The sequence below is a fragment of the Triticum urartu genome, chromosome 2 (genome assembly GCF_003073215.2).
Source record: "Triticum urartu cultivar G1812 chromosome 2, Tu2.1, whole genome shotgun sequence".
NCBI classification, from domain to species: domain Eukaryota; kingdom Viridiplantae; phylum Streptophyta; class Magnoliopsida; order Poales; family Poaceae; genus Triticum; species Triticum urartu.
The window spans coordinates 121,980,989-122,003,327 of NC_053023.1; the positions used below are offsets into that span (position 1 = coordinate 121,980,989).

The 22,339-nt window shown below is 47.0% G+C and overlaps 1 protein-coding gene across 1 annotated transcript; it reads right to left on the minus strand.

Moving 5' to 3' along the window:
* Nucleotides 1-430: 430 nt before the first annotated feature.
* LOC125536283 (phosphatidylinositol glycan anchor biosynthesis class U protein-like) lies at nt 431-5,695 on the minus strand. The gene is made up of 15 exons (XM_048699473.1): nt 5,397-5,695; nt 4,856-5,009; nt 4,715-4,762; nt 4,092-4,152; nt 3,933-3,965; nt 3,567-3,691; nt 2,955-3,089; nt 2,578-2,654; nt 2,242-2,489; nt 1,756-1,812; nt 1,514-1,682; nt 1,333-1,390; nt 1,162-1,247; nt 1,030-1,086; nt 431-833 (listed from the first exon to the last, which is right to left on the minus strand). Exons 2-15 carry the CDS (start codon nt 4,986-4,988, stop codon nt 759-761), a joined length of 1,362 nt encoding a protein of 453 aa, XP_048555430.1. The 5' UTR covers nt 4,989-5,009; nt 5,397-5,695; the 3' UTR covers nt 431-758.
* Between the last annotated feature and the right edge of the window lie 16,644 nt (nt 5,696-22,339).

Genomic DNA, 22,339 nt, shown 5'->3' on the forward strand with positions numbered 1-22,339 from the left:
AGATCACGGACTAGAGAAGAATATATCATAAAACACAGACCCAAATGTGTGTCGGCCCATAGAAATCAGCATCAAACAAGCTACCCGTCTTTCATTTACCAACGAACATGGCACACGAGTAACACGCACAGAAACAGGAGCATATGGACAAAATCATCGCATGAGGTTACAGTTAAGCCTAAATTAAGCTCGAATATAACTACAATTAACGATAAATAAATAGGTAAAGTAGTACGCTCGATCAGTTATCAGCAACTCAACTTACTATCTGGGATCGGAAGGAAATTCTGTTGCAGTTCAAAGGTTTCTGTGCCAGGAACATCTCTGAACATTGATTTGCAGTACATAGGGGATAATACTGCAACGTGTGACTGACAATGACCTCGGCTTTACCAAGATGAAAGAAAATGGACTTGACAACGAAAGCAGAGGCATCCAAAGGCTACCTGACAAGCTGATTGCACAGGCTACCAGGGATAAATTTCACCAAGATCAGGCAAGGCAGTAATCAAAGGATCCATGGAGAAATTCAGTGCCGACTATAGTTAGCTTCGAGGGAGAAACCTATATTCTTTCTCTAATCCTGGCTAAGCAATCTGGTCCATATTGTACAAATGTGGGAGGTACAATACAAAATGACATGAAACATCATCCACTACATCTACCCAGAATCCCAGAACGGCAAACTGGTCGCAAGTTCGCATCATAGGGAACCAGCAAGAAAAGAATCTGACGTGCTGACCTTCTGAGGAATGATGTTAGGCTTTTGTAAGTAGCCTTAGTTTCCTGTCATGCTTTATCATTGAACTTACAGTCTCTACAACCAACACGGTCTGTAAAAAAGAAAAGGCAAACATTAATTATATAATACATATGTCAAAAGGGCGAGTGAGAGAAACTATACATGCTACAATCCCTCAGATTTCTAAGTTAAGAAACACGACTACTAGCTGAGATGTTACCTGAAGGAACAATCAGTCAGCATTCTAAGGAACATTCAATATTGTGCTCACACAAAGGGATAGTTACCTGAAGGCAGGTATAAGCTAAACCAGTCGCGAAGTAGAAATTTGCGTTACCAGTACCCTGTGAACACTGCCATGTTAGTAACAGTACACAACATGTGTGTGTAGAAAGAGAGAGATAGAGAGAGAGAGAGACCCTCCAGATCCATAGGTTATGCATGACAGGGCTAAGGAGAGAGACTCCAATATATCCAAAAAACAAGAAGAAGGTGAACTGCATCTCTGCAGGATGGAAAGTTAAAGAGCATTAACTTCTTACAATATTGCACACTAATTCAAAAATATTCGATAGCAGCAGTTTAGGTACCCGCTAATTCATTGGCGAATAGGCCTAGAAGTCCTAGATATAGAGCTGAATCTCCAGCCTTCAAGATAAGCATGAATTTAGGAATAAAAACAAAAGAGCAAAACATGAAACAAAACTAAACATCAACCTTATGCAGTCAAGGGATTAAATCCATCAGAAATACCATGTAAAATATACTCACCGAGGGATAAGATTTCAGCATTGCGACAATTGCTGTGTAAACAAAGGCAAGGAAGCACGGCCGATGCTTCAAACGGATAGCCAATGGCAAGACCATAAAAATGATGTTCATATTAAAGACTATAAGAAAGAAGCTTCTGAAGAAGTCGAAGACTTCAGCAAAGAAATACCTGCATTAATTCTCAAACGAATTAGATTAGTCAAACTATACTTGGGTTCCAATTACACTTTCTTAAGACTTACCATAACACACCAATATTTGGTGATAAATCTTTCACTGTAAGGATAAAACCATATGTCCTGCAAAACAATGCACACAAGTCAATAATAGGCATTTGGTAACAGATAAAAGCCAGTCAATTGCAACGCACACAAGTCGATACTAGGCATTTGGTAACAGATAAAGGCAGTCAATTGCAACAAAAGACGATTTTGACTAAATGAGGCCCAACAACAAAGTTGAAATGTTGGGGAAATGGAGAGGATACCGATAATGCTGATAAGAGTACGCAAATATCCAAAATTAAATTGAATTCATAAATAAGACTTGTATTCATTTCTCCTTTAAAATTCACCATGAATGGGGGAAGTTAACAGAAAATGTGCTTCATTCTATAAAATGGAGCGGGGGAAACCCCTTTCATTAAAAAGAAAGGGTTAACAGAAAATATTACACTCTTTCACATGGTTTTGATGACTACAAAAGAATTAAATGGTCGAACAACTTACTTTTCAAACATCTCCTGAAGGCCACCCACTTTATTTAGAATAATGCTGTTCAATAACAGCACATAACATGACCAGATAAACACCCACAATATGAAGTGGAGTATTGGTTTCCATGAGAATTGTCCAAAACCTTTTTGGCTAGTACCTTTTCCATTATCTGACATGTCAATTTTATTGGCACTCAAGCCTTTTTGAAGAAATACTTTAGTTGGAGGAGTATCTGGACCATAACCCAATAAAAGAGCAACCTGAAAAACTAACAGTTGATCAGCAATGCAGATAAATGGCATGTACATACCATTGAACATTGAAAAAAAAAATGGTTGTGACACATACAGGTAGAATGAGAATTGCAGGATAAAGAGAAAGGTGTGTTGCCATAACATATCCAAATGCAGCAAGCGGCGCAAGACCTATAAAAATTGCAAGGATGTTGCATTAGATTTGGGCAATTCTAGGTTGTCTGAAGATCATTGTACTATCTTCCATAAAAATGTTATTAACTGAGGATTTGCCAAATAGAAGCCAAACAATGAGGCAAACAACTAGTGTAAGTAATACTCCTTCCATCCCAAAATAAGTGTCGCTGATCTAGTACAACTTTAGTGCAAAATTGTACTAAGTCAGCGACACTTATTTTGGGACGGAGGAAGTATAAGAGATATATTGAAAAACCGAGAAGGCTAGAGGGAAACACGTTGAGTTTAACTTACGTGAACAGGCTCCATGTAACATTATCACGACCATTAAATTCTCAATTGGTGATGTACATGAACCCACACAGGTGATTATTGTCCAAGGGTTCCACAGATATATTAGAGAAGCAGTGTCTCCTGCGCTTACGTTCACTGTAAGTGTCAACAAACATGATAATCAGTACTATAAACAATTAGTAAGCATCACAAGCACAAAGCATCTGACTCAAAGAGAGTAATGTTCCATTCACACGTTTCCAGACAAGATTGTATATTTTTCGCTTACCAACAACAAATTCACACTATCAGGCAAGCAGAGGACTATACACATTAAATTCCACAAGGCAAATTCATATAACCCTTTTTATTCCTTGTAAAGGAAAAGTCAAAAAAGTGGGCTTCCTTCTTTAAGAAAATATAAAGCTTAGAATGACAACAACTACTTGACAAATAAAACATCTCTAAGATTTCACTTCCGGGGCTGTCCGTCACAAGTATCAAAAATTCAAAACCTTTTCTGATTGTTGGTACTTGGGAAAATAAGTAGAGAGTGGTGCCAAACAAAAGGCAAATTTAGCTCAAGATTCAATAAAGCACATCTCAAGTATAACATTAACTAGTATGACTCACCAGAATTGTTCACTGATTTTCTGAGGTCAAGAGACTTCAAACTTCTGTTACGTGCCATTTGGAGTGTACGCCCAGTTGATCGAATGAGCATAGCAGCTATAAAATCTACAGCCACAAAAACCAAACTGTGTTGTGCATTCATGAGTGTAATATTACATGACTGCCAGCAAAATGCAGAAGTCGTGAAAATGTTTATGGTTACATTTTTTTTGGTTTGAATGATACCATGGGCAAGATAAAGAACATAAAAAGTAAAGCCTAAGAAAACTGATTTTCTTCTATGAATATCAGGTATACTTGGACAAGTTATTAATCGTAGACAAACATATACTGGTTTAAATGAAAAGTACATAGCAACTTATTTACCTGCAATATATATGAGAATGGTGTCCACCTGACCTGTGACATCATGGAGTGTTAGAATGCTAACATTTTATATGGTGATCTGGTCAAATGAAGAGACATAGCAAGAGTGGCGACATCAAAGAAATGATCAAAGAAGCATCAAAACGAAGGACCTATCACCTTTTGCTGGTTAGCGGACCAAGAACTGATAGAAGCAAAGGGGAACCATGATACATCGAACCTGAAAAACAGATCACTCAACAGGCTGGACCATCATTTACAAGTACAAACTGTTAACAGATCAACATTACAAAGAGCAAAATATCATGGCTAATTGCTAAGATTTATGATGTAATCGCAAGAAGCATCTAGGCCTCTGATGCTAAGTAGGAGTCATTCAGTCATATCATATTTCATCCATCAGGAATTATCAGTAGTTCATTACAGAAAAATGAACATGAAATAATGTCTATCAGTATTCAGTAGAAACCCAGTCAAGCATTTTAAAAATTGCTCTGTAATACTCCCTCTGTTCCTAAATATAAGTCCTTTTAGAGATTCCAATATGGACTACATACGGAGCAAAATGAGTGAATCTACACTCTAAAATATGTCTATATACATCCGTATGTAGTCCCTAGGGAAATCTCTAAAAAGACTTATATTTAGAAATGGAGGGAGTACTACCTAATAATACCACCTCCCACCCAACTATCCTGGCCTCAAAATTTGGGCCATTCTGTTGCAAATGTGAAGTGCTAAAAGTTAGCAAAGCGATCAAAGAGGGGAGGTGCGTAACGTACCGGAATAGGGTGACATGGACGCCTGCTTCAGCCAGTAACCTTCTGCCACTGCAACATACACAGGAGGCAAACGAGAACGCCGACATCACAAAAGGGCTGGGGTTTGCAGGGCAAGGACTGAGAGCAAGGAGGTGTGCTTACGGCGGCGGAGGGACGTGAGGGGGGTGGAGACCTCCGGGCGGGATGCAAGGTGGAGGTCTCCGCCGAAGAGCACCAGAACGAGGCGGAACCCAACGGCTGCGACAGCCATCGACCAGTAGTGTCGGATCGCCATCGCCGCTGATCAGTGGCGGGTCTAGGATTTGTAAATATGACATGTTAACATACTAATTATAATTTACCAATAGCACTATCATAATCCACCTGATTGGACACAGCAAATTCTGTGTAAAATCATAATTCACCTGATTGGACACAGCAAAAATTTACATTCTAGTATCAATCATGATGACATAATTGGACACAGCGAAAATTTACATTCTAGTATCGTTTATGATTCCCTAAAAAAAATATCAATCATGATGACATAATTGGACACAAGAAATTATGTGCAAAGTTATGTGTATGTGTTAATGTACGTGGCAGATAGCACTGTCATAATCCACCTGATAGATAATCCATGAATATAAACCTTAAATTCCTAATGAGACCAACCAAAACTTGGGGAATGGAGAAAAGGCACCTCAAATTGGCTGGCCGCTGCAACTGCACACCGCCGGCCGCAGGGCAGGACTGCTGCCGAATGCGGAATGGGCGGCTGCCGGGCGCCGACTGGCAAGGCCGCGGTGCGGCGGTGGGCGACCGGTGGGTGGGGCGGGCAGGGGCGCTGGGTGGGCGCTGTGGGCAGGGCCGGCTCTTTGCCTCCTGGCAACCGGTGGCGGCGACGGCGTGCGGCGAGGCAGGCGGCGAGCCTGCGAGATCGGGAGGAGAATCGGGGACGGGAGTCGGAGTCGGGAGTCAGTGGGTTTCTCTTTTTTTTTTAGCGGTGGGAGCAGAGCTGGCCAAAAGGCCAGCACGGCACGGCCCACAGAGACATGTTTATTAGACGGGCCGTGCCGTGCTGGACGGGCCGTGCCGTGCTGGCCCACCTGCCTTGCTTCCTGGCCCAGGCGCGGCACATTTAGTAAACGAGCCAGCCCGTGGAACGTTGTAGCACATTGGGTTGTGTGGTCACGGGAGCGGCTCCTCGTCATTGGGCCATTAAAAACATCTCCAGCCGTTGGCCCTTAGGATGCGCTAAAAATCGTTCCTGGGACGCACCGGCGATAAACGACGCGTTGGGGACGTGATGTCCCCCAGTCATGGTGCCCACGTTTTTCTGAAAATATAAATTACGGCACAAACACGGCGTAAATTCAACCAAACTTCGACGAGTTCGTTCATATTTAAAATATTTTACAAAAAGAAAAAAAAAGCTATTAGGTTACTCCTCGTCGTCTCCCTCGCCGCTCCTCGCCGCCCACCGCCTTGCAGATCTAAATGCCGAGGAGGCGGTAGAACCGCGTGTAGTCGTCGCCCTCGTCGTCGTCGTCTCCCGCCGCGGCCGCCGTCCCTGCTGCAACCCTCCCCCGGTTGGCGCGGCGGGTTGGACGGTCCGGGGGCGTCGTCGTCGTCGCTGTCGAGGCCCACGACGCCGTGCTCGTCCTCGCACCCACGTTTGCGGGCGGCTATCTCCTCCAAGGCCCGGCGCTGCTGGACCACCTCGTCGCCGAGGTAGTCGTCCCGCGCCCACCGTAGGGCGTCCTCGTCGGAGAAGCCGCGCCGGGCTATCTCCTCATACTCCGCGGGGAGGCCGGGCTCCGGCTTCGGCCTAACAAGGACGAGGCGGCCAGAGGCGGGGGCGGAGTCGTCGATGCAGACGCCGGAGCTGCGGGTGCGCGCGCTGACAGGCGTCTCCTGGGGCGTGTCCTGGGGCTCCGGCTTGACGGGGCGGAGGCAGGGAGAGACGGTTGACCGACCTGACGAGGAGGAGGACGCCCCGGGGTCCATGCGCCTCGGCGTCCATGAGCTCCCACGACGGCGAGAGAAGGACGGGGGGGAGGGGTACTCCAGTCTCGGCGTGTTGCCGCCCTCGATGTACTCGAGGACAGCCTCCAGCGTGCGGCCGGGCACGCCCCACCATCGGCGCCTCCCCTCGGAGTTGAGCCTGCCGAAGGGAACGACGCCGTTGGTGGCCTCGAGTTGCTCGGCGTGGCGGCGGCGAAAGTATGGCTCCCAGAGTAGGATGTCGGGGACGTAGTGTGGCCCCTCCCTCGCCGCCCGCAGCAAGGAGGAGCGGATACGCGCGATCTCCGCGCGCCGCGCCGCCCCGGTGGGCGGTGGCGGCACTGGGCCCCCGCCGGCGCTGATTCTCCAGGCCCCGGGCACCCGCATGTCCAGCGGGACCGGGTACTCGGCCTCGAAGAGGAGCCGAGCTTCGTTCTCGTAAAGGTGGCGGCGGCCGAAGCCGTTCGCCGCCGCGCCGTCGCTTGGGAAGTGTTCGGCCATTCTTTGAGCTAGAGACGGCGAGAGAAGAGGGGGGAAGGGGGAGAAAGGTGGCGCCGGCGGTGGAGACTCTATGCGTGCCCCCGGTGCGCTGGGGTCGGCTTTATGTAGGCGGAGGCGCCGCGCGTACGCGTGGCATGCGAGGGGACGCGCGTCGTCTCGTTTTCACTGCGCCGCCCGTGAGGCATCAATGGCGGAGGCTGACCGGCGCGGCAGCGCGCGGCAGCTTTGGCATTGATTCGCCGCGGGAAACGAGGCGATGAGGACGACGAAGCGGCGAGAAGCGAGATGAGTCGCTGGCAAGGAGGGCTCGCGGCTCTTTTGCGCCAAAAAAGATTCGCCCGGCGCCCCCGAGCGCCCCCAGCACGCCGGGTCGGGTTGGGTCCGCTGGCGCCAATTTCGGCCCAAGGCGGCGAAAATTGGGCTCTAGGGGGCGTGACTGGGCTGATTTTTTGGCGCCAGCGGCCGAAAACTCGCCTGGGGGGCCTTATTGGGGGCGCGACTGGAGATGCTCTAAGATACGCTTAAAACACCTGCAGAACTTCCCCTCTCGTTAGGGTTTTGTTTTCCTCTCGGGCGGCAATGGCGGCCACCACCATAGAGATATCACCTCCCCTCTTTCCCCTCCCTTATCCGGCGATCGGGGGTCAGAGACCTCTGGCCTGCGTGGGAGGGACGTCGGGAAGGCAGGGAACCACCGCCCGCGGAAAATATCTCTCTCGGGCAAGAATGTTGGAAATATGCCCTAGAGGCAATAATAAATTAGTTATTATTATGTTATATTTCATTGTTCATGATAATCGTTTATTATCCATGCTAGAATTGTATTGATAGGAAACTCAGATACATGTGTGGATACATAGACAACACCATGTCCCTAGTAAGCCTCTAGTTGACTAGCTCGTTGATCAATAGATGGTTACGGTTTCCTGACCATGGACATTGGATGTCGTTGATAACGGGATCATATCATTAGGAGAATGATGTGATGGACAAGACCCAATCCTAAGCCTAGCACAAGATCATGTAGTTCGTATGCTAAAGCTTTTCTAATGTCAAGTATCATTTCCTTAGACCATGAGATTGTGCAACTCCCGGATACCGTAGGAGTGCTTTGGGTGTGCGAAACATCACAACGTAACTGGGTGGCTATAAAGGTGCACTACGGGTATCTTCGAAAGTGTCTGTTGGGTTGGCACGAATCGAGACTGGGATTTGTCACTCCGTGTAACGGAGAGGTATCTCTGGGCCCACTCGGTAGGACATCATCATAATGTGCACAATGTGACCAAGGAGTTGATCACGGGATGATGTGTTACGGAACGAGTAAAGAGACTTGCCGGTAACGAGATTGAACAAGGTATCGGGATACCGACGATTGAATCTCGGGCAAGTATCGTACCGATAGACAAAGGGAATTGTATACGGGATTGATTGAATCCTTGACATCGTGGTTCATCCGATGAGATCATCATGGAGCATGTGGGAGCCAACATGGGTATCCAGATCCCGCTGTTGGTTATTGACTGGAGAGTTGTCTCGGCCATGTCTGCATGACTCCCGAGCCCGTAGGGTCTACACACTTAAGGTTCGATGACGCTAGGGTTATAGGGAATAGATGTACGTGGTTACCGAATGTTTTTCGGAGTCCCGGATGAGATCCCGGACATCACGAGGAGTTCCGGAATGGTTCGGAGGTAAAGATTTATATATGGGAAGTCATCATACGGTCACCGGAATAATTCGGGGGGGGGGGGGGGGGGGGGGGGGGGGGGGGGGGGGGGTTACCGGTATTGTACCGGGACAACCGAAGGGGTTCCGGGGGTCCACCTGCCCCGGAGGGCCCTATGGGCTATGTGTGGAGAGGGACCAGCCCCTTAGTGGGCTGGGCGCCTCCCCCCCTAGGGCCCGCGCGCCTAGGGTTTGGGGGAACCCTAAAGGCGGCGCCCCCTTGCCTTGGGGGGCAAGGCAACCCCCCTGGCCGCCGCCCCCTCCTCAGATTGGATCTGAGGGGGCCGAGCCCCCTCTCCCTTGCCCCTATATATATGTGGGGGGTGGGAGGGCAGCCGCACCCAAGTTCCGGCGCAGCCCTCCCCCTCTCCCAAGTCCTCCTCCTCTCCCGCGGTGCTTGGCGAAGCCCTGCAGGATTGCCACGCTCCTCCTTCACCACCACGCTGTCGTGCTGCTGCTGGATGGAGTCTTCCCCAACCTCTCCTTCTCCCCTTGCTGGATCAAGGCATGGGAGACGTCACCGGGCTGCACGTGTGTTGAACACGGAGGCGCCGTTGTTCGGCGCTTAGATCGGAATCAACCGCGATCTGAATCGCTGCGAGTACGACTCCTTCATCCGCGTTCTTGCAACGCTTCCGCTTAGCGATCTACAAGGGTATGTAGATGCACTCCCCTTCCCCTCGTTGCTAGATTACTCCATAGATTGATCTTGGTGATGCGTAGAAAATTTTAAATTTCTGCTACGATCCCCAACAGTGGCATCATGAGCTAGGTCTATGCGTAGTTTCTATGCACGAGTAGAACACAAGTTGTTGTGGGCGTCGATTTTGTCAATTTACTTGCCGTTACTAGTCTTATCTTGATTCGGCGGCATCGTGGGATGAAGCGGCCCGGACCGACCTTACACGTACTCTTACGTGAGATAGGTTCCACCGACTAACATGCACTAGTTGCATAAGGTGGCTAGCGGGTGTCTGTCTCTCCCACTTTAGTCGGATCGGATTCGATGAAAAGGGTCCTTATGAAGGGTAAATAGAAATTGGCATATCACGTTGTGGTTTTGGCGTAGGTAAGAAACGTTCTTGCTAGAAACCTATAGCAGCCACGTAAAAAATTTGCAACAACAATTAGAGGACGACTAACTTGTTTTTGCAGCATATGCCTTGTGATGTGATATGGCCAAAAGGATGTGATGAATGATATATGTGATGTATGAGATTGATCATGTTCTTGTAATAGGAATCACGACTTGCGTGTCGATGAGTATGACAACCGGCAGGAGCCATAGGAGTTGTCTTAATTTATTTATGACCTGCGTGTCAACTTAAACGTCATGTAATTACTTTACTTTATTGCTACCGTTAGCCATAGTAGTAGAAGTAATAGTTGACGAGACGACTTCATGAAGACATGATGATGGAGATCATGGTGTCATGCCGGTGACGATGATGATCATGGCGCCCCGAAGATGGAGATCAAAAGGAGCAAAATGATATTGGCCATATCATGTCACTATTTGATTGCATGTGATGTTTATCATGTTTTACATCTTATTTGCTTAGAACGACGGTAGCTTAAATAAGATGATCCCTCGCAATAATTTCAAGAAAGTGTTCCCCCTAACTGTGCACCGTTGTGAAGGTTCGTTGTTTCGAAGCACCACGTGATGATCAGGTATGATAGATTCTAACGTTCGAATACAACGGGTGTAAGCCAGATTTACACACGCAATACACTTAGGTTGACTTGACGAGCCTAGCATGTACAGACATGGCCTCGGAACACGGAAGACCGAAAGGTCGAACATGAGTCGTATACAAGATACGATCAACATGAAGATGTTCACCGATGATGACTAGTCCATCTCACGTGATGATCGGACACGGCCTAGTTGACTCGGATCATGTATCACTTAGATGACTAGAGGGATGTCTATCTGAGTGGGAGTTCATTAAATAATTTGATTAGATGAACTTAATTATCATGAACATAGTCTAAATTGTCTTTGCAAATATGTTGTAGATAAATAGCTCACGTTGTAGCTCCCTATTTCAATACGTTCCTAGAGAAAGACTAAATTGAAATATATGGTAAGCAATGATGCGGACTGGGTCCGTAGTCCAAGGAGTGTCTTCACTGCTACACAGAAGGCTTACGTCTTTGATGCACCGCTCGATGTGCAAACCCCTACAACGTCGTCTGTGGATGTTATGAACACCTGACAGACACATCCTGATGACTACTTGATAGTTTAGTGCACCATACTTTACGGCTTAGAATCGGGATTCCAATGACGTTTTGAACGCCATAAGACATATGAGATGTTCCAAGAGCTAAAATTGGGATTTCAGGCTCATGCCCGTGTTGAGAGGTATGAGACCTCTGACAAGTTCTTTTGCCAACAAGATGGAGGAGAATAGCTCAGCTAGTGAGCATGTGCTCAGAATGTCTGGGTGCTACAATCACTTAAATCAAGTGGGAGTTAAACTTCCAGATAAGATAGTGATTGACAGAGTTCTCTAGCCACTATCACTAAGCTACTAGATCTTCGTGATGAACTATGACATGCAAGGGATGGAGTTGATCCCGGAGCTGTTCGCGGTGCTTAAGACCGCAAAAGGTAGAAATCAAGAAGGAGCATCAAGTGTTGATGGTTTAACAAGACCACTGGTTTCAAGAAGGGCAAGGGCTAGAAGGGAAACTTCATGGATGGCAAACCAGTTGCCGCTCCAGTGAAGGAACCCAAGGTTGAACCCAAACCCGAGACTAAGTGCTTCTATTGTAAGGGGAACGGTCACTGGTAGCGGAATTATCCCAAATGCATGGTAGATAAGAGGGCTGGCAACTTCAACAAAGTATATACGTGTTATTAATGTGTACCTCACTAGTACTCCTGGTAGCACCTGGGTATTGGATACCGGTTCGGTTGCTATTATTGGTGACTTGAAACAAAAGCTACGGACTAAATGGAGACTGGCTAAGGGCGAGGTGACGATGTGTGTTGGAAGTGTTTCCAAAGTTGATGAGATCACCATCGCACGCTCCATCTGCCTTCGGGATTAGTATTGAACCTAGATAAATGTTATCAGGTGTCTACGTTGAGCATGAATATGATTAGATCATGTTCATTGCAATACGGTTATTCATTTAAGTTAGAGAATAATGGTTACTCTGTTTACATGAATAATACCTTTCATGGTCATGCACCCTATGTGAATGGTTCAGTGAATCTCGGTCGTGGTAATACACATGTTCACGCCAAAAGATGTAGATAGTACCACTTTCTTGTGGCACTGCCGCTTAGGTCATATTGGCGTAAGATGCATGAAGAAACTCCGTGTCGATGGATGTTTGGAGTCGCTTGATTTTGAATCGCTTGACACATGCGAGCCATGCCTCATGGGAAGGATGACTAAGACCCCGTTTTCAGGTACAATGAAACGGGCAAGTGACTTGTTGGAAATCATACATGCTGATGCGTGAATGAGAATTGAAGCGTGCGGTGGATATCGCTATTTTCTCATCTTCACTGACGATTTGAGTAGATATAGGTATATTTACTTAATGAAGCACAAGTCTGAAACATTTGAAAAGTTCAAGCGATTTCAGAGTGAAGTTAAGAACCATCATAACAAGAAGATCAAATTCCTACGATCTGATCGATGAGATTTTCTGAGTTATGAGTTTGGCAATCACTTAAGACATTGTGGAATTGTTTCACAGTTGAAGCCACCTGGAACACCACAGGGTAATGGTGTGTCCGGACGTCGTAATTGAACCTTATGAGATATGGTGCGATCTATGATGTCTCTTACCGATCTACCATTTTCATTTTGAGGATATGCGTTAGAGACAGCTGCACTCACTTTAGATAGGACACCATCTAAGTCCATTGAGACGACGTCGTATGAATATGGTTTGGCAAGAAACCAAAGTTGTCGTTTCTTAATGTTTGGGGCTGCGATGCTTAAGGCTTCAGCCGGAGAAGCTCGAACCCAAAAGGGGACAAACACATCTTCATAGGATACCCAAAGGTGACAGTTGGGTATACCTTCTATCTCAGATCTGAGGGCAAATTGCTTGTCGCTAAGAACAAGTCCTTTCTCGAGAAGGAGTTTCTCTCGAAAGAATTGAGTGGGAGGAAGATAGAACTTGATGAGGTTGTCGAACCTTTACTTCAACCAGAGAGTGATGCAACACAGAAAGATGTTTGTAACGACATATCTCTCTCAAGGTAGTTTTGGTGATTGATGACAACATGTTTGCGGACTAATCTTGTGCTTTGAATAATTCACAGATTCTCCCCTGGCACGAGACGCTTTCTTCCCTTCGGAGTGTATTTCAAGACGGTGTAGCTCTTTCGTTTCTTTCTCGGTGGACTAGTTGTGTAGAGGGCACCGTACTATCAAGAGATAATCCCATTATGCAGTAGGAGTTGGCTGATCTTTTTTCCTTACGTGGGATGATCTAAATGATGATGGGAGTTTATTTAGTTTGGCTACCACATTTGTTATGCGGTCATAGAGTTTTTTTAGTTCTATCAAAACGATAATTTTGCGCAGAGAGATATACCGCTGTTCCGCGGCAACGCGCGGGGACTCATCTAGTAATATTTAGGAACGGAGGGAGTACTATGTAAAGAGTTAGGTGTCGCACGGTGATAGTGTGAGGTGGGCCATGTAATCACTGAGCCTGCGTGTTTTTACTGCTCTTGCACGCCTCCGCTGTAAGAATGGAGAAAATTGTAATCTAGTAGTAGTACCTCCTTTCGCCGAAAGCGTGGGACATCCAGCAGTCCTACCACCTCAGTAATAAAGACCAATGAGTCGTCAAATCACATAGACCCAGCAGTAAGTTGGACGGATGAAGCAACCATCACTCTTGCGCCAGTGAGAGGTCGCATCCACTCTGCTCGGGCATGAATGCGGCACCGATTATTTGGAGCGGCGCTGTCCGTTTCGGGCGAGAAGCGCGCGCGGGCGATGGAGGGGCTTTGGGTGGGCCAGGCTGGTCAGGAGCGGGCGTGGTAGTTGTCCGCATGTCCCTACCGGACACGCCCGGAAACGAGAGGATGCACCGACTCTCACGGCTAAAATCATACACTACACAACATCTCTCTGTAGGAGTAGGTCGATCTGTCGCTCTCTCTAACACACATGTTGTTAAACACACACACACACACACACACACACACACACCTTGGTCCCGTTGCACCTTCTAACGTGACTTATTACACCTAGACGGAGGGAGTAGTAAGTATACGAGATACGGTGGCACACTGACTTAAGTCGAATACAAGTGCCCAAAATTTGTGTGCATGTTATAATAAGGATTCACTTAAAATAGTACGTGAGCGAACAGAGGGATCAATTGGACAGTGTTCCCGAGCAGTAGCGAGATGTGTGAGGTAAGAAACACCGCTGGCGCTTTTAATTTTTCTTATTAATTTGTTTGTTTCACCCTCTGGCTGGTGGGACCCAACGTACTACGTGAAGAGAGGTAAGGTGACTAAGGCTGCATTATTTCTGCACCACTATGGATAGTCTTACCACCAAAGCCACATGACAATATTATGATTGAAATCCCAATGACTCCCACACACACACACAAAAAAAACACGGCATGCTTGTCACACGAATGCAGGAATGTATAAAAGATTATTTCCCTCTCGTTGAACATAACGGGAGGGTTGTGTAGCTGGTTAGCCTGTTCGCTCATCAAACTTGAGGTCTCGGGTTCGATAACTACACTTGAGCATAATTTGTGCCAGGAGGATTCTTTGACTGGTCAAAATGTTTTCTAGGGTTTGCACGCTTCACACTCTCTCTCCAGTATATATATACACGATGGAGCCTCAGCGCTTGTAGTTGCTCTCTTCACACTCTCTCGCCCTCTCCTGCTGGAGCCTCAGTGCTTGTAGTTGCTCTCTTCACACTCTCTCGCCCTCTCCAGATCTAAACAAGACGTTGTTGGCCTCTCTCTCCCCTCACTGCTGCTCAAAGAGCCGGCAGGATCCGTCTGCCGGGAAGGGAAGGAGGCTTAACGCTGTCGCCGTCGGCGAGGGACTACCGGCACAGCTATTCACTTTCCACCTAGCGGCGGCGCGGGAGGGCCTCCAACCCCTTCTTCTTCGCCGCCGTCCCGTCGCCCACCGAACCACGCCCGAAGAACCTTAAGGTATAATTTACTTACTCCACATGCATTGCTCTAGCTGCATGTATACCATGAATCTAGGACGTGGTTCAGAGAGGAACGGAGTGGGGGAAAGTTGTGGGAAAAGTTGTGTATAGCATGAATCTAGGACGTGGTTCAAAGAGGAAATGAAGGGGGAAAGTTGTATAGCATGAATCTAGGACGTGGTTCAAAGAGGAAAGGAATGGGGGAAAGTAGTGGGGAAAGTTGTATCACATAAATCTAGGATGTGGTTCAAAGAGGAAAGGAAGGGGCGAAAGTACTAGTTCAAAAAGGAAAGGAAGGGACAAGGCTGTAGAGTTTGAGCAGGACTAGATTTGTTGCGCTCACATAGGGAAAGGTGTCTAAAGATAACAAAACTGGGACCAACACAAATATGCTCCTTGGTTGTTTGTTCTTTGTTGCAACAGACTGTGCATGACCACAGTACATCGGTAGATGCACATGGTGTTGCTGCGTCCACTGTCCCGTGCAACTCATTAGCTGTTGTTAATCTAAGGCCCTGTTTGGTTAAAAACTCCCTAGTCCCTACCTGCTTGGTTCCAGGGACTAAACATGGACTAGAGGTTATTAAATGACATGCTAAAAGACCATGTTACCCCTAGTAATGAACTAATAGAGACAAGGTGTGATGCGTGGCAGGGGAAACTGTTGGAAAAAGTCCCAAAAAGACTCCCTCGGGGTCTTCTTTCTTTAGTCCCAAATGCCCACTTTTAGTCCCTAAAAGTCCCTCTTGTTTGGTTTAGATGGGACTAACACGGAGTTTTTTAGTCCCTACACCAAAATGTCCCTGTAAACAAACACCCTCTAATAATGCCGCCGGAAAATTGATGCAATGCCACAGTTAAAAGCAAATTACATGTTTAACGAATTTTATTGTTAATATAATCTCTATGTTAATATTAATCAATGCCACAGTTTGAGAAATGCTACTGTCCTGCTTTCTTTCCCATTTAGATAAGGTAGATGCTTCTTTTTGTTGGCTTCTGTGTCATCCACCGTTATTGACCACTAATTGTTTCCTTTGCACCTCTGTGTAAACAGGGTTATCTACTTCACCTCTTTGCCATTGTGACCTTTTGTTGCACTGCACAAAACACTTTTGTTTTAAGAGTGTTTTGTGCAGTTCAACCAAAATGTCACACCGACAACGTTGCTTGATTGCTTGATCTTAGTGGAACTGCACAAGAGGAGATCTTACTTCCTATCCGTTAAGGCGAATTTGGTTCAGTCTTCTTCTTGTGAGTTGTTTGAATTCCGCATCATGAGAGGTCAGTACTAGCCTTCTTTCACATGATTCTGCAGTGTGCTTTCATATGTTGTGCTACTTGTACGATAATGTTGCTTGATTTTAGTGAACTGCACAAAAGAAGACAAGACTTCCAATCTGTATGTGCACCGTAATATCCCATTGAGGTAAGATAAGGATATTTCACAACTTCTGGCCTGTATTTTTCCACATTCATCAGAAAATTAAGTTTAGTACTATACTTGTGCTCCCTAATTGACATGCCAAATCTTACATTGAAGGCGAAACTTGTCTGTTATTGAACCAAGTGATGAAGGGGAAGAACAAGCGGAAGAAAAACAAAAATCAACTCTAGGTGCTGTAATGAAGCACTGGAACTATGATGACACAAGTAATGATATAGTTTTGCATCTTAATTTATTGCTATGGCTGGAACGAGTAATTGTTTTGCCACTGATTTGATGCCACTCTTAATGTAATATGTAATTATCTCTACTTGTGAAAACATGGATCTTCTTTGAAGATACCATATATTTTAGTCGAACTGCACAAGAAGATGTTGGAAACATTAAACTAATCGAGGAGTATATAGTAAGCATGGCCACCACCGTAGATAGCAACAGATGGTTCCGGAGAAGTGCTTCATCTGTATGCTCTACACAATAAGCCTCCTGACAAAGGTTGGTACTCGCCCATTGATTTCGTCCATATGATTGAGCTTTGTCATCTCTATTGGTGTTGTGCTACTGTTTAGATACTGTCATGAAAAAGTGGTATTGTCCTTGAGAAGTGCTTCATCTGTGCTATTTTAAATATTTCCTTTCCTTTTTTTCGAGCAAACAGGGATGCTAGAATTTAGTAGTCCTCTTGTCTTTGCACAACAGGATCATCTTCCTCTGAAGAAGAATATGGAGTACGTGAAGTGACTAGTTCCGATTATGCCAGGATGAAGAAGCCCTGTCTATCTTCTCATCAGAAGGAGCAGTTGAAGGATGGTTACATTACTCCCCACAAGACCAAACTAACTTCAGCTCAGAAGGACTGACAAATCTCCATTTTTTGTTGTGATGCGCGAGTACAATGTTGTTCTAGGATTCATTCTAGTGAGTTCCATTTTTCTAAAAGTGTGCTCTACATGGACCATGTATGTGCCTGTTGAAACTATCAATTCATAGTACAGTTTGCTTTATACTAATCACTTTTTTGTATTTGTGCAAACATGGGTGCTCAGCTTGATTTCAATGGGAACTGCACAAAATGTTCATGAATACATCAAATCATTCATTTCCACCACAAGAAAGGAGGTGACGATAAGTTCAAGGCATTGCAACATATAAGGGCGAAATCATACAAGCTACGCACGAATTTGGTTAATTTTGGTGGAACTGCACAAAAAGAACAACTGGTTTATTTAGCACGAGGTGCCATGTCAATGTCCGAACTGATGGCAAACCCTGCCCATTCCACAATCGTAGGCATTTGATATTTTGGAATGGGACAACCATGTCAAATTTTGCTCATTGATTTTAGCAATACATGCGTTTGATATTTTCGAATGGGACGCCCTTTGCTGTCAGCAGCGTTGATCAATTTTTTCTTTATTCTTTAGTTGTGAAGTAAATATTGCCTCTGACATGTGAGTCGCTGAGATGCATAATCATCGATTGTTTTGAATGTTCTCTATGAATTGCTAGGCCTGTGTGTTTGATTGCAATGTACAGAAACGCTAAAAAGCTGCTCAAACTCTTTGTACTCCTTCTGTTCCTTTTTACTTTGCACATTGTGAAAGTGCATACTTTTTTGTATAAGATTGGTCAAAGTAGAGATACTTTGACTGCAGACAAAACTTGTATGCAGACTAGAAAGGACCGGAGGGAGTACATGTGAAACTGCTGCAAACGAGGTGATCACCCAGGGAATAATGCTAGTACGTATTGTTTTGCATGTTCGTCCAATGCTAGTGATACAGGAATTCGAACTAATCGAAATAAATTCATTCATACACGGTCGGATTTCATATAAACATGTTGGATTTCATTACATTTCATACATTCTTCAACTAAAAAGGGGTGCACTGGAGGTATAATTCATTAACCGAAGCTACCCACCTGTGTCCCGCTGAGCCAAACAGAAGCTTCAGTGACTTAACTGCAGGTGCAGTTGCGTAACTGACATGTGGCCTGTTGGGCCCATGTGTCAGTCAGCTAACTGCACCAGCAGTTAAGTAGAAGCAGCGTTCTTCTCCAGCGCAACTCTCTGACTCCATGTCGCCGCCAAGAAGCTAACCGGCCGTCAATGGTCAACCCGCCTAGCTTAGCTTCAACCAGAGGTTAGCAGCGGTGGCCTTACTTGGACCCGAGCGGCGGCGACCTACCATGTTCTACTCTTCCTCGTTTTCTGTGTGGCACGACCTCGTTGGCAGCAGGGATGTCCTCTGTCTCGTTGCCGGCGGGCGGTGTCTCAGCGGAGCGGTGGAAATCCTCCCCCACATTGCCGGAAGGGTCGGGCCTCGGCTGAGCCGGCGATGTCCTCTGCCTCGTTGTTGGCGGGGCGGGGCCTCGGCGGAGCCGGCGGTGTCCTCTGCCTCGTTGTTGGCGCCGCGGGGCCTCAGCGGAGCAGGGCCTCGTCGACACCAGCGGAGCGGGGACTCGTCGGAGCCGGCGGTGTCCTCTGCCTTGTTGTTGGCACCGCGGGGCCTCGGCGGAGCAGGGCCTCATCAACGCCAGCGAAGCGGGGACTCGTCGGAGCCGGCATTGTCCTCTGCCTCATCCTCGGTCTTGCCAAACAGCGCCTCGCCTGCTTCATCGCCCTCTTTGCTAGCCTCTTTGTAGGCGGCCACAGCCTCCGCCACTTGCATGCGGTACCGCCAGCGCTCGAGGCGGCCCTTGCGGGCGAAGCGGTACGAGTCGAGCAGCGCCTCCTGCTCCGCCCACTCCGCGGCGATCTGCTCCTCCGCCTGCAGGTGCTCCTGGAGGAGATTGCGGTTGTAGGCGGCGTCGGCCTGCGCCTCCTGGAACTGCTCCACATGCATCTGCCTCACCCTATCCATATATTGGGCATGGGCCTCGCCAATGGTCATGGTGCAATGCACCGGCGAGGATGGCGCGGAGGAGGGGGTTGGCGCCGGATCGTCGACTACCGTGTTCTCCATTGGGACGTCGTCGTCCTCCGGCTTCCTGCCGGCCAGCCGGTCGGCAGCAATGGATGCCATCTCCTTGTGGTCCGTCGTCCGCCCATCCCGAAGAGCGCTGGAGCGTGAGGAAGCCATGGTGGGCAGTAGTGGTGTGGACAGGAGAAAGGGAACAGATGCGGATGATTGCAACTATGGCCGACGCAGCAGTTTATATAGCAATGGTGGGCGGGCGGAGGGACGGACGTGTGGCACCAGAGTAGCCGCCTCGGCAACCGCGTATCATTAATGTGGGCGGCAGATGGACGGACGGACGACACTTGTGTCGTTTGAAGGCGGAGCAATCGCCTGCACCGGGAAGCGGGGCGGGCGGCACTAACTGTTTCGGGCGGAAAGTGCGCGCGGGCAAGGAGATGACTTTACTTGGAGAGGATGACAATGGGGACCCACCAGGTCCATAGCCTCACGTACGCAAGTGCCTCCTTATTATATATATATATATAACTATAATTTATTTTGCTTCCTCCTGGTTTCCTGACATCATGGTCCCACACCATTGTCAACCTATGTAGTACTCCCTCATTTCCGGTTTATAGGGCTTATCTCAAAATTTTAGTTTTTCCATTTTATAAGGCTCAATTTGGTTGTTCCCCATCACATGTTCAGACTTCAAGGTGCATTAAATCATTGCATGCAAGTATTAAGAGAAAACTGACCAATGCATGCACTTTATGCATGCATGCATTGCAATTAATGCATTCATAAACATAATTTTTTGAGGAAAACAAGAGCATTAATTGGGTGCTTTTGCAAAGTACAAAAAATATTCCACCACTCATCATCTACCTTGGTTGGTGAGATTTTTGAATTGAGCCTTATAAACCGGAAAGGAGGGAGTAGTCAATAAACGAGAGAATTGCACAAGAAGCGGCCGACAGTTGGGACCAAGCAGCTCGAGCAGTATTTGTGTTTTTGAGGTGTGAGCACTACAGAGTTTTTCGATGTTTAGCCCAGATATTAGTTTTTCTCCTCTGAACAACAACGAAAACATCGCTGCAGGTATTAACTGGGCGGGTTGTGGCCCGTCTAGCCCAGGCCAGATATCCAGCCCAGATATTAATTTTTTTCAAGCTGAAAATGGCTAGCCCAGCTATACTTTTTTAGGAATACCCAGGCAAGGTCAAGTTGTTATTCTCCGCCCCGCTGGGCTGCAAATCTTTCCTAGGAGGGATGCATTAGGCTTAACAAGAAAATGGGCTTTAAGAAATAATAAATGGGATGTAATTATAAAAACTGGGCAGTAACTATAAAAAAATGCACCAAACACGTGATTACTTTATAAAATATTATTTTTGGATATTGAAAATTTTAATTCATTAATTGTTGCGAGCGCAATGTTTCGTTGGATTTTTACGTAATATAAATTTATATTGAAATTGTATTTAATCTGACTAGAAATATCGGGATAAAAATATTTCGGATCCCATCAAAATGTGGGAAATTTTATTGAATTCTGTTTTGAACGGTTGGTTGAAATGGGATGTACTTTTAACAAACTGTAAATAGGCTATAGTAAATTCCATTAGAATTCAAAAATGGGCTACACATTCTTACAAATCTTAAATGGGCTATAAGTTCTCTGCCACACACTTCTGGCCTTACTAAGTTGACGCGTCCCCTAAAAAAACAGAGTTGACACATATGCAAGGCTTTGTCAACTTATAGTCAACACACGGTTCTAGCAGCAGTGACCGTTGGATGTCCATCCAACGGATGCCGTGCTTCTTCTTCAATCTCGGATATTCTAGCTTCACCCGCCCAAAAAATGATTCCTCCCCTGACATCTGGGGCGCACCGTTTCGGAAGCTGACCTATGGGCCTACTAAGTTGACGTACCAAGGGCTTTGTCAACTTAGTAAATATAAACGATTCTAGCTGCAGTGACCGTACGATGTCCATCCAACGGCCGTCGTGCTTCTTCAACCTCTGGTCTTCTTGCTCCGGCCGCCCAAAGTAGCCGGCTGTGCTGCCGCGGAGGCCTCACCGCCCCCTATTACTCCCACCGCTGGCCATGCCATCCCTCCACTCATCCACACCTCATGTTATTCTGTGGCGACAGCAGCGCAGCCGAACCAGTGAACCCTCGTACTCCTCTCCGCGTGTGCATCCACTGTCGCGTCTTCCCTGGCTCCGCGTCATCCCCTTCCTAGGCCTCGCCGTCGTCCACCGCCCTGGTGCTCTCGGCGCGGCGTGGTCACGTGGTCAAGGAACGACTTCCATCGAACGTGGACTGTACGTGGAGAGGCTGACAGCTGGATGCACGGCAGCCGCAAGAAAGTGCCTCCCTATTACGCGCAAAATAATTATTCCTCCACCTGACAGCGGGGACCCACCGGTCGGGCCACCGTATTTCGCGAAAAAAATGATTCGCCCCCTGACTGCTGGGACCCACGAGCTACATCTTCGCACGCAAGGAAGAGCGTCCGGAAAAAAACAATTCGCCCCCCTGACTGCTGGGACCCACCAGCTACATCTTCGCACGCAAGGAAGTGCGTCCGAAAAAACGATTCGCCCCTCGACTGTTGGGACCCATCAACTACACCTTCGCACGCAAGGAAGTGCGTCTGGGCAAAAAAACGATTCGCCCCCCTGACTGCTGGGACCCAGCAGCTACACCTTCGCACGCAATGAAGTGCGTCCGGGCAAAAAACAAAAAACAAAATGATTCACCCCCCTGACTGTTGGGACCCACCAGCTACATCTTCGCAGGCAAGGAAGTGCCTGACAGTCGGGACCCACCTAGTCGAAGCATACGTAGCGTTGTCATTCTGGTTGCAAA